At 38.7% G+C, this 17,083-nt stretch overlaps 1 protein-coding gene across 2 annotated transcripts in view; it reads right to left on the bottom strand.

Moving 5' to 3' along the window:
• LOC121367540 (universal stress protein PHOS32-like) overlaps positions 1-17,083 on the bottom strand; it is a 77,650-nt gene that overhangs the window by 49,786 nt on the left and 10,781 nt on the right. For both annotated transcript variants that reach the window (XR_005957389.1, XM_041491772.1), the window contains exon 2: positions 5,937-6,020. Coding sequence is in view for 1 of the 2 variants with exons in the window: in XM_041491772.1 (XP_041347706.1) it covers positions 5,937-6,020 (84 nt within the window). In the remaining variant the exon portion in view is untranslated. The remainder of the gene's footprint in view (positions 1-5,936; positions 6,021-17,083) is intronic.

The following is a 17,083-nucleotide window of genomic DNA, read 5'->3' as shown; positions in this document are numbered from 1 at the left end:
AGACCAGGATTGTCTGCGATTTTTTAATTATGTTTAATTGCTAGGGAAAATATCACAAACTTAAATATATATTATAATATATATATATATATATGATATAGTATATAGTATATATATATATATATATATATATATATATATATATGTATATATATATAATATCTGTGTTACTATTAAAATTGCACGGCACATAAGCAGATGCCGCATTAAAAAAAACCTCACCTTCATAATGATGTTACAGTGCAGATACGTAACAGAAATTATTCAAAGTTCCAAAATGTATTTATGCCAGAACGATACTGCAATTTAAAAAATATTTTTTGTTTAAAACATCGACGACCAGTTTACGATTTTTACCTGTTTAATCCAATCCTATTGTGGAACAATATTACATAGGATGGATCCTACAAGACAATTCTGACAGGAAAAAGTCACTATGTTGTACTAGCAAGGCAAGCTATCAACGAGAGAAGGTCAATCAACGAATCGGCAGTGACGTGTTCAGGACGCCGAGCGTTCGCCAACTTTTTGACTGGTATTGTCGTCTTCTATTATATCACATTCATCTAACGTTAGGCGGGGGAAAAACCCCACACACAAAACACCCAGTGTACCGAGCATGCCTCAGTTTTTAAGGTTGGTTGGTAGGTTCACAACACTATAATAGCTAGAACCCAGAATGAAAGTAAAATTTGTTTGTTTAACAACAACAACAGAGAACAATGCTTAATTAATCCTCAGCTATTGGGTGTAAAAAACCATTTGAATTTGGTAATTCTGACGCGTAGTCTTCAATGAAAACCAGCTACATGTTTCCATTAGCCGCAAGGGATCATTCACATGCATTTTCCCACAGACAGGATAGCACGGCCATTAATATACCAGACGCAGGGGCGCTGGTTAAGACAGGGAAAAAACCTCAGTGGGCTCGCCCGCCGAGGAGTTTAGATCCTACGACTCCAGAACATCAGACAAGTTCTCCACCGACTAAAAAGACTCGAGTCCGTTCACAGGACTCGAAGTACCCGTGCAAGGAAGAGCACTCTGAGTTAATTATATATATATATATATATATATTGCGTCATTTTGCGATATGCTTTCCGCCGGTCACATTATACTATATAGGTCTGTGAAATATGGAAAGGAAACAAAGTCGAATAACATGATGCTGCATCCATGTTCAGCGCTGGAATTAAGATGCATAATTCTATTTTACTTTATTCCTTAGTCTCATTATCATGTATGTAAGTGTCGGGTACTCGGGCCCGGGTCGAGTTTGACCCTCGAGTACCCGAGTCCAGTATTTTGGACTCGTGTAGGCCCTAGTTCTACTTCCTATGTCCATGTGACAATAAATATTATTTCAAAATCTTAGGTAACCGAAATTTGGTTTACGTGATTTTCACCTAAGTAACCGTTTGTTTGATTACATTAATTAAATTTGCATAGCAAATAAAATTCCGATGATCCTGAAGTGTGTAAACTTTTAATGTTAAAATATTATGGCGTTAATTTACAGTGTCGTAACAGTTACGCCAACAGAACGATGGCTCGTGTGAACTAGTTGGACTTGTACGACTAGTTGTAGGGTATCAAACAATAAAATCGACATACAAAAACAAACCGTCACTCGTTTCATCCGTCGTTATATCTAGATAAAATACTCGTGGAGACCCTAAGTATAACATGATTCAATCATTTTCAGACAGCTACAATCGTTACAGAAAGTTGCTTCGTGTGGGCACACCTTAATGGTATCTGTACATGTCAGAGCGATCTTCAGGGTTTTTGTAAGAAATATCCTCTCGGAATCAGACCACCTGTGAACACGGTAATAACACCGCTGTCTAAAAGAGATAATTTAAAGGATATTTCCGTCAGTTAAATTTCTACTAGTCTCTGGTCCATGGTATTTACCATTCGCTTGTTAAAGCAAAATGAATTCTAACACATATTTTCTTGTCTCAGTCGATACAAGCACAGGATATTAAGTTGAGATTGGTTTTCACGCGACTCTAGGACCAAATGGGAAAGATAAGCCGTTTTGTTGCTCAAAGAACCAACGCAGGACTGCCGTTTTAAAGTTTAAGTCCGTTATTATACCTCCCATGCGACGCACCGTGCTAAAAGCGCATTATACATATTATATTTGTTATCGTCGCCTTTTGATGTATTTATTATTTATTTTATCGACCTTACATCTACAAGACACATTACGGTAATACAGAGGAGCTTAGCACTTACTACTCGTCTGTTGATGTGAAAACAAAGTTAAAGTTTGCTTTGTTTAACGACACCACTAGAGCACATTCATTAATTAATCATCGGATATTGGATGTCAAACATTTGTTAATTTTTCACTCAGTGTCTTTAGAGGAAACCCGCTACATTTGTGTTTCCATTAGTAGCAAGAGATCTTTTATATGCACCATCCCACAGACGGGATAGCACATACCACGGCCTTTGATATACCAGTCGTAGTGCATTGGCTGGAACGAGAAATATCTCAATGCGCCCAACGACACGAATTGATCCTAGACCTACCGCACATCAGGCGAGCGCCCTACCACTGGGCTACGTCCTGTCCTTTGTACAAATGAGTGTAGAAGCAGGTTCGACAATTCATCATTTACAAACCACCACCACCACCACCACCACAACAACAACATCATATCGTCTCAAATGAAGCTAAGGCGAGTTTTTAAAATTCGAATCTGATGGACTCGATGGTGCTTAACTTTTGATGAAGTGTATATAGAGAATCCTAGTCTACATCAGTGGCCGTTAGATACCGTTTATCTTACAACGAGTTGTTTTAAAATGTAACTAACGAGCGAAAGCGAGTTGGATACGTTTTTAAACAACGAGTTGTAAGATAAACGGTATATAACGAACACGAATATAGTATTCTATTTCTTACATATACATGTATTCAGAAAACAGTTTTAAAATAAATTTAAAGGCTTTTCTAACTAAAACCTATGTACGGTCCTAGCGCTTAAGTTAATGTGTGCGTCACAGACAAGTCAATTTCAGGTTAACTTGTACGTCACAGAGTGATCGATTCGACCGTGCTTCTTTTTATAGGAGCAGCCAGTCGTATGTCTTTAAAATGTTATCGCACGTATGTGTGTTAACACTATATGTGTTATCAAAAATAACGAATGATGTTATCACCAACCGATGTGTAGGACATTTTAATATGCTATGAAGTCGAAATAATCTGCATGTTACGTGTATATTTTAATATGCTATAACTTCGAGGTAATCCGCATGTTAGGTGTATATTTTAATACGCTATGAAGTCGAAATAATCTGCATGTTACGTGTATATTTTAATATGCTATAACTTCGAGGTAATCCGCATGTTAGGTGTATATTTTAATACGCTATGAAGTCGAAATAATCTGCATGTTACGTGTATATTTTAATATGCAATAACTTCGAGGTAATCCGCATGTTAGGTGTGTATTTTAATACGCTATGAAGTCGAAATAATCTGCATGTTACGTGTATATTTTAATATGCAATAAATTCGAGGTAATCCGCATGTTAGGTGTGTATTTTAATACGCTATGAAGTCGAAATAATCTGCATGTTACGTGTATATTTTAATATACAATAACTTCGAGGTAATCCGCATGTTAGGTGTGTATTTTAATACGCTATGAAGTCGAAATAATCTGCATGTTACGTGTATATTTTAATATGCTATAACTTCGAGGTAATCCGCATGTTAGGTGTGTATTTTAATACGCTATGAAGTCGAAATAATCTGCATGTTACGTGTATATTTTAATATGCTATAACTTCGAGGTAATCCGCATGTTAGGTGTGTATTTTAATATGCTATGAAGTCGAATTAATCTGCATGTTCGTGACCATAAAAACTAGGTCATATTATACAGCGCGGAATAACAAGAAAAAACCTCACTAATATGCACCCGTAATGTGGCTGCTGTCTGTCGGAATGACAAAAGGTCCAATTTACTGTCGGTGCCAGCGTCAGTCGGAACAGTGAGTGGTTACTCACGCGATGTTATTCATTAAGGATTAATACATCAATCACAAGGGCTAGCGCATCAGAGTTGCAAAAAACCCAGACGATAATAATATTTAGAAAGCACTGAGACAGTGGAACGGGGGAGGGGGGAAGGGGGTAGAGGGGATTTTCGGGGTGATGCCCCTCACTGTTTCCTGTTATTCTGCTCATAATTCTGGAAATGCCGTATCTTGAACACATGAAATTCAAGACATTGTCAGGGAAGTCTGAATCTGAACTGCTTAAATGTCTTTCCTCCAGACCATCGGGCTGACAGTACCCTCTCCCCCTCCCCACACACACACACACACACACACCACACTTTAAAATTGCACTCACAGTGGGCCGCCACTTTCAAATACTCTCCGCGGGCTGACAGTACCCCCCCCCCCCCCTCCTCCCCACACACACACCGCACTTTAAAATTGCACTCACAGTGGGCCGCCACTTTCAAATACTCTCCGCGGGCTGACAGTACCCCCCCCCCCCCCCCCCCCCCCCCACACACACACACACACCACACTTTAAAATTGCACTCACAGTGGGCCGCCACTTTCAAATACTCTCCGCGGGCTGACAGTACCCCCCTCCCCCCCTCCTCCCCACACACACACACCACACTTTAAAATTGCACTCACAGTGGGCCGCATTAATGACGCATAGTGATGGGAATATATCGGTTGGGATTTCATCATCGATCATCGGTTATAATCGGTTGGCACCAACCAATCAACTTTCGATTACACAATCGGTTAGAATTCCATGACCATAAGAAGGCTTTGAATTGTAAGGACCATGTACCTATTGTCGTGTGCACCCTGCAAATGGCTAATTGTACCGTTATTAACTATTTAATGTAGTTTTTCTTTATGTACACATGAAAACAAACCCAAACCACTGTATATGTCCATCAGTTTTATCATCTAAACTGGAGGAACAGTTACAGTTAATATTTTCCCACACAATCGATTATAGATTTTTCTAATCGACCATCACACCGTAAGAGCCAATCCGATCAATTGTCGATCATAATCGATCACTGGAACATCACTATGACGCATTTAAAAACAGTCAAATTAAAAAATATAATAGTTCACCAATAATGAACAACATTTAACCAAGAAGAAAACAAAATTGACCAATAAGAAAACGTTTGCTTCCAACTAAGTTCAAAGTGTTTTGTTTAACGACAATACTAGAGCACATTGATTTATTAATCATCGGCTATTCGATGTCAAACATTTGGTAATTTTAACACATAATCTTAGAGGAAAACTGCTACATTTTTCCATTAGTAGCAAGAAATATTTTTTATGCTCCATTCCACAGACAGGATAGCACATACGAGTCGTGGTGCACTGGTTAGAGCGAGAAATAGCTCAATGGGCTCACCGAAGCATTGTGATACAGTATAGTATAGACATATATAATACTATATGAGTGGCCGTTAGATGCAATTTATCTTACAACGAATTGTTTCAAAACATAATGCAAGACTAAAACTACCAACTGACAGCAGGAAGTTGCGTTGTAATTTACGACGAGTGCGCTCAGATTAACAACTAACGGGATATAAGACGAGAATCGAGTTGTAACATAGCTCAGTGTAGTAACTGAGAAGTCGTAGAGCAAAACGTTGGTCACCTTTCTGCTGGCAGTTGGTAGTCAGACACCAGCATTACGTAAACACACGTACAATTTATGTTATGTATAAAAGATGTATTATTGTCACAGACACACAATCCGGTGACATGTTCAGTCCTCTCGCTAGACTGGTTGTGGCGCCTAACGATAGGGTAGGATTAGACACGATGGAAACCAGTCAAACAGTTGGCGAGCACTGGTCGTCCTGAACGCACCACGAATTGTTACCAGTGTTCAGCAGTATACTTACAGACATCGGACGGACCCATGTTGAACTCCGGACACGTGACCACGTACACGTGGTTCTCTGGTTTGTGGAAATGATGCAGGTACCCTGAAATTACATAAAGAAACAAAACTAAAAGATGGCCTACATCAAAGGAATCGACGTAACAAATCGTTATTACAACTAATACTGTATGCACGGACCTTTAGATTATTCATTTTAATAAATAATATATATATATATATATATATATATATATATATATATACACACACATGTATATATATGAAATCCTGGCTGTGTCAGTGATGGTGTAATGACACTACGCCATCTTTCTCATTAACAACTAACAGTATTGATGGAGCGATGGTTACGCCATTTAACTTAGATCTGCAGGTACTGGATTCGGTTTGGGTCATGCTCCCGGAAAATACATTAAAAATTCCATTAGAGCTGGGAGATTTTGATCCCTAATATGTTAATCACATCCCGTAGTCATAGGTTAAAATACCCTGAAGTGTCACCAAACAAATGTTCGTTTCATATTCCATATGTTTTCCTGTTAACTAGATTTCTAATTATAGCTAAATGATTCCGAAGAATGGCTTGACACAGAAAGACAATTATTGTCAATGATAAATTTCAATGATTAAATAATAAACACATACTGATACAAATTGAAATAATCCTTCAAGAAAATGTCATCTGTGCATTGTTTTAAATATTGCTTGCAGATATTATGTATTGTGTTGTTTTCTTTTAATACAAGTGATCATATAACATACCGAAATACCGCATATTTGTAAACTATACCAATGTCAATATAAAATTAAAGAATTGAAAAAATACGCACATACTCGAGACTGTAGAGTTGAAGTCAAACTAACAAAAGACAGCTCTTAATAATTGTTTTTGCAGTTATCAGTGTGCATGTCAGCCATTACTATGCATTCACTTTGAGCTATCACCAATTCAAAGAAGGTCGATAAAATCGGAATGGCTCCATCTTGTGAGCTTAACTGGGCAAGGAAATGAAATTACACATATTGACACGATATCGACCTGGTGGTCTCAATAAGTGAACTGCCGATATGTGTGTTATCGAGTCACGTCCCGATAACGACCTGGTCAACAACAGGACCACAGTAGTTTGGGCTCATCACCCTGCCACGTGTGTAGGAAGTAGAAGGGCCGGCTACTCTAATGTTGTGGGTGAGCCATCAGACTAGTATCACGAAACCATCACGTAGGCCAGTGGTAAAGAGCTCTCCTGATGCGCGGTCGGTCCAGGAGCGAACCCCGTCCGTGGGCCCATTGGGCTTTTTCTCGATCCAACCATTGTACCACGACTGATATATGAAAGGCCGTGGTATTTTGTTTGTTTGTTTTGTTTAACGACACTACTAGAGCACATTGATTTATTAATCATCGGCTATTGGATGTAAAACATTCGCTTATTTTGACAATCTTAGAGAGAAAACCCGCCACATTTTCCCCATTAGTAGCAAAGGGACATTTATATGCACCATCCCACAGACAGGATAGCACCTACCACGACCTTTGGTATGCCAGTTGCCATGCACTCGCCGGAACGAGGAATAGCCCAATGTGCTCACCGACGGGGATCGATCCGGATATAAACACTACCACCCCTCACCCTTAAAGGAAGGGACAAATCAAGGCATTTGGCCTGGTATGCATATTCAACGATATATAATGCACATTATTGTTTAATACCAACAAGTATAATCGTGTAGTTAATTAATAAAACGGTTAAATGTGACGGCTATTATATATAACGGGCGCAGCCATTTTGTACCATCTCAGTGAGTACGCCATCTGGCGAGCTGGTGGTTACGTAATACCTAACGTGTCACGTCAGGAATTAGTCTTCGAACTGAAGAAACAAAACATACCTGATTTTTGCGGATGCATCGCAATATTCTGTAATAATAGTCATCCCAGTAAGCCAGCAACAATTATATATTTATGTTTAATACAAAATAAACCACCATTGTCAAAGTGTTGAAATAACTGTATTATGGTTTGTACATTAACCCACGTATTATGGTTTGTACATTAACCCACGTACTGAAATAATAATCGGAGTGTTTTCTTAGTTAATTGGTCTTTTCTTTCCGTGGTGTGTACCTGTGGTTCCTGATTGGCAGGTGTATATTTAGACGGTCCCCAGACACTGTGTCTAGACACACTAAAAAGACGTGCCTCTTTTATTAAGATCACAGAGTATTGTGTGTTAACCGAATGGACACCCCCTAATCGTAATCGATCAGCCGCCCTGCTTTATTACTGTAAGTAATTCTGTAAAACCCTTAATTAAGTAGACTTTCCCATCTAAAATCACAAAACTGACCAATTACGTAGTCCCACAGAAAAGAAAATTATCACTTGGGTATCGTGGGTGGTCGTTTTTGCTCGAACGTAGCATACCAATAGGCCTAATAATATGCATTTTTTCTTTGGATTTAAAAAAAAAGAAAAATACTATAACTCCATTTCGTTCTATTGAAATATATTTAGTTAAATAGTTTATTATACTATCAAGTCATTTATGTTGTTTTACATGTCAGGTTGATGAAAGCGAAGCGCCTTGTAAATTAAAGCGTTTGTTTACACTGTGCATAGAGCAGATGGACGGAGCTGACGTCCCTTCGCCCCAAGCTATACCACCGAACGTCACAAAAACGAAACAAAATGGCTGCCCCCAGTTAGCAGGAATAATCAGGTTTTTTATTAACTCTAAAATTACGCGTTTTTCATTTGTTAAAGTGTCAGTATGTGTTGGTGGTCCGGGTATGCATCTTTCCAACACATAAATCTGTTGTTTGAGTTTACTCTACCTTTAAAGTATAACAGAAAAAAAACTGGACGTTAAGCTGTTCGTTGTAGAGACGGCTAGGAGCGTCTTTGACTACTCAAGTTCCGCACAAAAATTGTCATGCTGTTTTTAGTAGGCCCCGCACATGTTTCAAGCACAATGGTAGTTGGTACATTGACACTAGTTCAAAGTAAACTACACGAATTCACTGACCTGGGACCTATTTCACAAAACATCGTACGTTTACCTCTGTGACTAGCAGTTATACCGGGTATACGTTTACACGTGTTTGGCATCTGTTTCGTGAAGAAATTTACATCGATCGAGGAAGATGGAGAATTTTAAGAACAAAAGAAAATTAAATACGTGTACTTGTAACTATATTTGTTGTACTATAATAGCCATTTGGTTTACTGTGAAGCATATAAATCAGTCAAGCGGACGTTTTTCTGATCGGTCTGGCTGAACTCAGACATGGGGCTCATTCCGCTCATACCTAGAAAAGAATGCTTCAATTGTTACACGATGAATAAAAGTATTCAAATGTGACACAATATGTCAACGTCGTTGACTTCGCTTTATTGTTAATCTGTGACAGTTATTTCACTTTTTACGTTTACATACATTGCTCAGTGACATAAACAACAATTAAAACGTTCACTAATGACCCTGCTGTCATGGCAACTGACAGTCATCTAACCTACTTAAGGGCATACCGAAATCGACAACAAACAAGGGATGCAACGACCCCCAATTATTTTTGTTGCCATGGAGACGTTTCCAATTAAGTCCAAACGAGATAGCTGTGGGACGAGAAACATAAACGTTGTTGTTGTGATTTTAGTTTGGAATAAATAATGAGAATAAAATGGTGGAAAATTGTGCCTTGGGATAAGAAAAACGGCGTTTTAATATGCACGTCTGTCCAAAACATGTTTACGCATTTGGACTACAAAGAGAATAATACATCTGTGGCCGTTAGATACCATTTATCTTACAACGAGTTGTTTTAAAATGTATCTAAAGAGTGAAAGCGAGTTTAATACGATTTTTAAAAAAGAGTTGTAAAATAAATGGTATCTAACAGACACAAATGTATTATTCTATTTCTTGCATATCCTCATAAACCAGGTTTAAGCAAATTTTAACATCTTTTTCGACTAAAGTTATTTACAGCCCTTGCACTTACACGTCACAGACAAATGATTGTCAGGATAACTATACACCACAGTGAAATCGATTTTGATCGTGCTGTTTTATCATTGCATGTATGGCATTGGTGACCTGGTCATCACCTAGGAGCAGCCAGTCGTATGTCTTGACAGACGTACATGTGTAAACAGTATGTTTTATCAAAAATAACGACTGATGTTCTCACCAACGGGTGTGTAAGAAACATCATTTTTAAAGTTCTTTTTGTTTTAACTACACCACTAGCACACACTAAATGTATTAATCACCGACTATTGGATATCAAATATTAGAATACGGTCAATGTATTAGTAATCGGTTATTTGATGTCAAACATTTAGTACTTTTGACAGGCAGTCTTCAGGGGATACCCGCTACATTTTTTCATTATCAAAAAAAGGATCTTTTATATGGATTCCCCACAGACAGGACAGCTCACGTGGGCTGAACACAGTGCGCGCATCCATTATTGCGCTTCTAGTCAGCGTGTGGCACTCAGTTTAAATTAAATTTAAATAGCGTACAAATAAATACTAGTATACGGTAATGGCAGTTGCATTGATTTGTTAAAAGTTGCAAGTATCATATTTCGCTTTAATGTGATACACGTCCACAAATTAATCTAGTAGTAATTGCAGTCCCTTATCACTCGGCCTAAACAGTCCTTGGGGGAAATATAAAGTACACAGAAACACAAATTCGTTTTGTATGCATTGATGCACCGTATGACAGAAGAAACGTATATATATATTTTTCCATGATACAAGTAATTCGTTAAATAGACTGTCAAAATGGGCCTAACATTTTCACAAGACGTTGATGATTTTAATAGACACAAAACCGTGTTGGATTCAAAGTGAATAATTTAAAATAAATTAAAGAAACGTAAATTAATACGTGTTTCTTTTGTTGTTCGGTATAGTACAGCAGCCAGTTCGGTATAGTACAGCAGCCAGTTCGGTATAGTACAGCAGCCAGTTCGGTTTTAAAATTGAAATGCACTTGAACTTCAAAGGGGCGGGACGTAGCCCAGTGGTAAAGAGCTCGCCTGATGCGCGGTCGGTGTGCACATAAAAGCATGTTTGCACTGAAGCGGCATGTAGGTCCGTACAATGGCGTTCGTTTGATATACGATGGTGGGTCGCAGAATCGATCGTCCCAGATGCACTCGGAGCTTTCCGCACCCCCACCCCCCACCCCCCATCCTAACCAGTGCCCCACGACTGGTATGTCAAAGGCCATAGTATGCAGGCCTACGGTCAATCGGAAAGTGTATATCAAATATTCCTTACTGAAGCGGCTTTCCTATCCATCCCTTCCTCCCTGTCTGTCCGTCTGTCTCACTTTCTCTCCCACCTCTCTCCCCTCTCTCTCTCTCTCTCCCTCTCTCTCTCTCTCTCTCTCTCTCTCTCTCTCTCTCTCTCTCTCTCTCTCTCTCTCTCTCTCTCTCTCTCTCCGTCTATCTATTTATCTCTGCCCGTCTGTTTCTTTCTCATTATTTTTTGTCTTCCTTGTTGTGTCTCTTTTTGTCTCTCTTTGTCCTTCTCTGTCTCTCTCTTTCCCAAATGTTAAAATGGCTATATGCACCTAATAGCCGTAATTTAAAAATGTGCTGCAATATTAAACAAGTATTCCTTTCCTTCGGTAAGTACAAACAACAAAACGAAAAAAAGAAGAAGTTAATACAAATAACCCATAATTGTTCTGCATTACTTCTGTTGCACGAGTTTAAGTATCACAATAATGAAGCGAAATTACTTGAGGACAATTTCCGCGAATATAAAGTACGGAACGAACGTGTAATAACAGTTTATTAAATCGACGTCATAAAAAACAGACAATTAACTAGATTTTCCTTTTGTCACACAGTTTTACCGACAATAATCGTTCATAATAAAAAAATATCGACTGATTCGTGATGATGGCAATGCTATTATGGCTACATAATACAGGAGCCTAAATGAGACGTAAGTAATAAATGACTGAACCTTGGACCTCTAGACCCGACTCTTTTCTATCTTCGGTTATTAAAGAGTTCTGTTATAGATTATCCATTAACATTCATTACAGCTATTTGAGTTTATTAATTCAAGAAATCAGCAAACACATTATTAGATAGGAAAGGAAAGACGCAAGGGACCAAACTCTTGTTATAAAACTGAAATAAGAAGAAAGTTAAAAAACCCAGTTTGTTTTATTTAACGACACCACTAGAGCACATTGATATCTTAATCATCGGCTAATGAATGTCAAACATTTGATAATTATTTCAGAGAAACCTGCTACATTTAGCAACAAGGGATCTTTTATATGAACTTTCCCACATGCAAGACAGCATATACCATGACTTTTTATACACCAATTGTGGTGCACTGGTTGGAAAGAAACGAAAACAAGAATCTCTCGAAACGAAAACAAGAATCAGAGAATGGGTTCACTGGGGCGGTTCGATCCTACGACACAATCACCCCAGGCGAGCGCTCTGCCGACTGAGCTAGATCCCGCCCCTGAAATAAGAAGACTGCTATTCAAACATTATATAGATCAAAAAACGTATTGACAAAAAAAGATTCCGAAGGAAAACCCCAACAATACACAGTTGTAACTATTGTGATAATAAATGTCTCCTCTCACCCCGAAAAATAATAACAAACAAAATATAACACCATGTCTACTTACATACCTACCCTCTTACACATTATATCCCACAACCCCACTAACAAACTCACAAACGAAGAACCATTATCTGAAACATTTTTTTACAAAATGTCAGATCATTGCTGCTTTTAAAACTTAAAATTACCAGAATCTACAATTCAATTTAAAGTCCATATCTCATCAGATCTTCTCTTAAAAAAACCCACATTTACAGGCTACGAACATAAAAATATGCTATGTTTATTTCTAATATCAGAATATTACATTAATGTTATATTTGTTAAAATCGGTAATCTTTTTCATGTTTTCAAAGTTCACATATGTTTGAATCTCTTGCAAATGTTTCACTTAAGACAATTTGTAACATACGATCTTGCTATCTTAAAACATCTGGCGTGTTTTCTTCTCTTTTTACGTACATGTTGTTTATACGATGTCATAAAGTAAAGATCTCTGCACTCAAGTGCCACTTGTTCTTTGCTGTCTAAACGAAAAAGGAAATCTCATTAATTTTGTAATGAGCTAGGCTCCACATTAAATAAAACAAAGGCATTGCTTGACTATATAAATATTGTTTTAATTAACAATGGAATCTCGATATATATAGACAAGAAGTAAAAATAGTGTTGCGTGTACAAAAGATGTTTCTGGCGAAAGCAATTTATCAACATCTAACACAAACGCCCACTTATTCCAGAATACTGTTGGTGAAGTTTATTTTATCTGTATTAGTGTAAAGTTTCCACAAGACAGAAGGTTTCTTATGGAACGGATGTACTTGTTCACCGTGGGTTTTTTTCTCCAATGGATACATAATATGGTAATATTATATTTAGTAAATGTTGCATTCTATTGAAACCGTTCGATTTCTCTATCAAAGCTTATGACCGAAACCGAAATCTCTTATTGTTTTATTGTTGCTACTTCCAAATCCATATCCGAATGAAAACATGACTTCTGAGCAATTGTCTATTTTGTATTTTAAATTTCGATACCCTAAAAACCCAAGTCGTCCCTAACTGAATGATGTGAAATAATGAACTACTTGATTATTTCCTTAAAACACACTTTTGAAAGCACACCATCTTAACTACGGTTAATTGGGTTTCCGCTTTTGTGAATGTCCCAATTGCTAAGCGGTTGAGGCCGTGCGTATTGGAGAAGTAGGTTCGAATCCTGCCAACTCGTATCATATAATGCTCATATCTTGCTTAGAGTAGATTTAATATCACTACAAGACGAAATAATATGGACAAAATATTATTTAATAGTAATTCCTTACACCAGCTAATTATCGCCCAAACACAACACCATTACCATTGTGGTATAGATTTGAATAATGAATACCTCTTCATTCAGACGGGAGGCGGAACGTAGCCCAGTGGTAAAGCGCCCGCTTGACGTACGGTCGGTCTGACGTTGTACCCAAAACAAGAGGGGCTGAGGTAAAATTTAAAAAAAAAAGGAAGAAAGAAAAGGGAAGCAAACCGTAAGCCTTTGCAATACCATGTTATCTGAATGTTTGTTTATACTTATTTCCGTGCTTATATCCATTTAAGGTTCAAGCACGCTGTCCTGGGCACACACCTCATGTTATCTGGGCTGTCTGTCCACAATAGTGGGTTAGTTGTTAGTTGGTTAGTGGTAAGTAACAGAGAAGAGAGTGTAGTGGCCTTAAGAACTTGCTAGGGATTGGAGCCGGTACCGGGCTGCGAACCTTGTACCTACCAGCCTGTTAACCACTGCGCCACCGAGGCCGGTTTTTAGTCTCTTCAAAAGACTGTCTGTCGTCCAACTGCTTAGGCTATTAAGTAGCTAATTGGTCAATGGGCGAACACTCAGCAGACTCGGAGACATGTCTGCTAATAGGCTACGAGTAGAATCGTGAATTTGAAACATAACGGATTAACTAATAGATCTATTTATTCTTACGCGTTCAGTGGGCATGACGAATTTAACGAGGAATGTTTCAGACGCGACATGCCGTCTCGGCTGATATTCCAGCACCGGCGGTGTTCCACACAAAAGAAGGACGGGGAAGGGTGGGAGAGATATCGATTAGCTATTTCCTGACAAGCTATTTCCAATAATGAAGTTCTTGATTAGGACACGGAAGTCAGCCGCCTAATCTCTACTCAGCTGATAAGGGAACTAGTTACAGCAAGTCGAGCGTGCGCCTTTAACGACCAGGGGCCATGCTCGCCAGTAGAAACAGCGTGTAGTTAATTGTGGTGTATGTGCCACCAAATCGAATCATGTAGACGAAAATGGTAACATATGTGGCCAAAACGGCTACACGCAGTCTTTCAATCAACTTATACATCACACTATAAACGCTATCACCAAAATTGGGTGTTAAAGTACTAGTTTGAGACATAACGGAATGCGTCTTTGACTACTCTAGACCGGCCTTGCTGTTGTCGTGGTTGCACCATCAGACGTAAAGCTAGTAGATAATGGGTTCGCAGCCCGATACAGGCTCCCACCAAGAACGAATTTTAACGACTCAATGGGTACACTGACTTTCTCACTAATAACTAACCACTAACCCACTGTCCTGGGCAGACAGCCCATATAGCTGAGATGTGTGACCAAGACAGCGTGCTTGAACCTTAAATGGATATAAGCACGGAAATAAGTTGAAATGAATAAATGAATGACTACCCTAGTTCCGCATAAAAATTGTTAGCCTATATTTAGTAGGATCCTGCATATATTTCAAACACAATAGTAGCTCGAACACTAAAACTAATTCAAATTAAATTACATGAATTTACTGACAAGATGAAACAACATTTTATGATAATAAATCTTGTCACATACATCACCAATAGCAATGATTGGTTGCGTTAACTGTGGAATGAAAAGTTGGGTGCACCTTGATCCGGTGAGAAAATATTCTGTGTACTGCTTTTTCCAGGCAGTTCAGTTCAGTTCATTTCAACATTATTTTCGTGCTTATATCCAATTAAGGTTCAAGCAGGCTGTCCTGGGCACAGACACACACACACACACACACACACACACACACACACACACACACACACACACCTCAGATACGTAGGCTGTCTGACCATGACAGTGGATTAGTTGTTAGTGGTTAGAGTTAATGAGAGAAAAGAGGGTGTAGTGGTTTGACACCGACCCATTGAGTCGTTAAAACTCGCTCTGGGTGGGAGCCGGTACTGGGCTGCGAACCCAGTACCTACCGGCCTTATATTAGATGGCTTAACCACGACACCACCGAGGTCGGTACTTCCAGGCTTAGACCGACGACTCGTTAAGACGCAGTTTCCATTTGTCCCTAATCCGTATTCATAGTGATTGGATAAGCAGAATTTTAATCACCCATGTACGGAGACGCATACATGGAATCTACTCAACTTATTTGCATAGAGAGTGATTGTTACGTATTACGCAATACGAATTACTTATACGCATTTGCTATGTAAAAATGGAATTATCGCCTAAGACTTGTTAAGAAGTAACAGACTAATTGTTTATACCCTGTAATGCTGTTTTTAAATTCACCCCTAATACTACTACCTCCCCCCCCCCCCCCCACTCCCGTCCCGGAATTGACCACTGGCAAAGTCAGAGGCTACGTCCGGGATGGGCGTGCCTGAACCTTACTTGGGTATGGGCACGTTAATAGAGTTCCCAGCCCAGCCCTGTCATGGACAGACTCTCTGGCGAACTCACAGGTTGTGCCCACGACAGGCGTGCTTGAACAGTTCTCTGATGGAAGCATGCCCAAAATTACCCACATCCACACCCACATTTGTTTATATTACCGAATGTCAGGAGCGGACACGTACAGCTTGTGCGCGGTCATGTGTTACACGTGCATTATATACTAACAATTTAAAATAAAGAAAACAACAAAGGCTTGTTGGTGGACAGGATACAGATTAAAAAAAAAAAAAAAACCCCCAAAACAACAACAACAAAAAAACTCCAACTAAGTATAAGTTTTAATTATTAATGTCTGGCTCCAAATGACATTAATAATGTTTCAATGAATGAATGAATGAATGTTTAACGACACCCCAGCACGAAAAATACATCGGCTATTGGGTGTCAAACTATGGTAATGCAAACAAACAAGGTGATGATCAATATCAATATAAAAATTCAAGATTTAAATAAAAACAGTGTAAATAACTGTGCAAAATACAAATATCACAGATAGATACTGACTTTTACTCAAAATTTCAATTTGTGCTGTATTGGCCATTCTCAAAGAGAATGTTACACCTCTGCACCACGGTGAGGTTACAGCACGCGCAGGGGTGTTTCAATCAATGCAAACAAATATTTCTCCTTCTACCCCAAAGAAAGAACGACTATACATATTGTTTCCATATTGTCCCTTCTATAGAAACCCATACTGCCAAACTCATCCCCAAGAATAAGCATTATCTATGACCATTCAAATGTTTGACACATTTCAAAATGACGCGTTTGTTGTGATGTTAACACC

Source organism: Gigantopelta aegis, chromosome 3 (assembly GCF_016097555.1).
Source record: "Gigantopelta aegis isolate Gae_Host chromosome 3, Gae_host_genome, whole genome shotgun sequence".
Classification (NCBI taxonomy): Eukaryota; Metazoa; Mollusca; class Gastropoda; order Neomphalida; family Peltospiridae; genus Gigantopelta; species Gigantopelta aegis.
The sequence above is the reverse complement of the archived record's forward strand: the minus strand, read 5'-3'. Positions and strand labels throughout refer to the sequence as shown.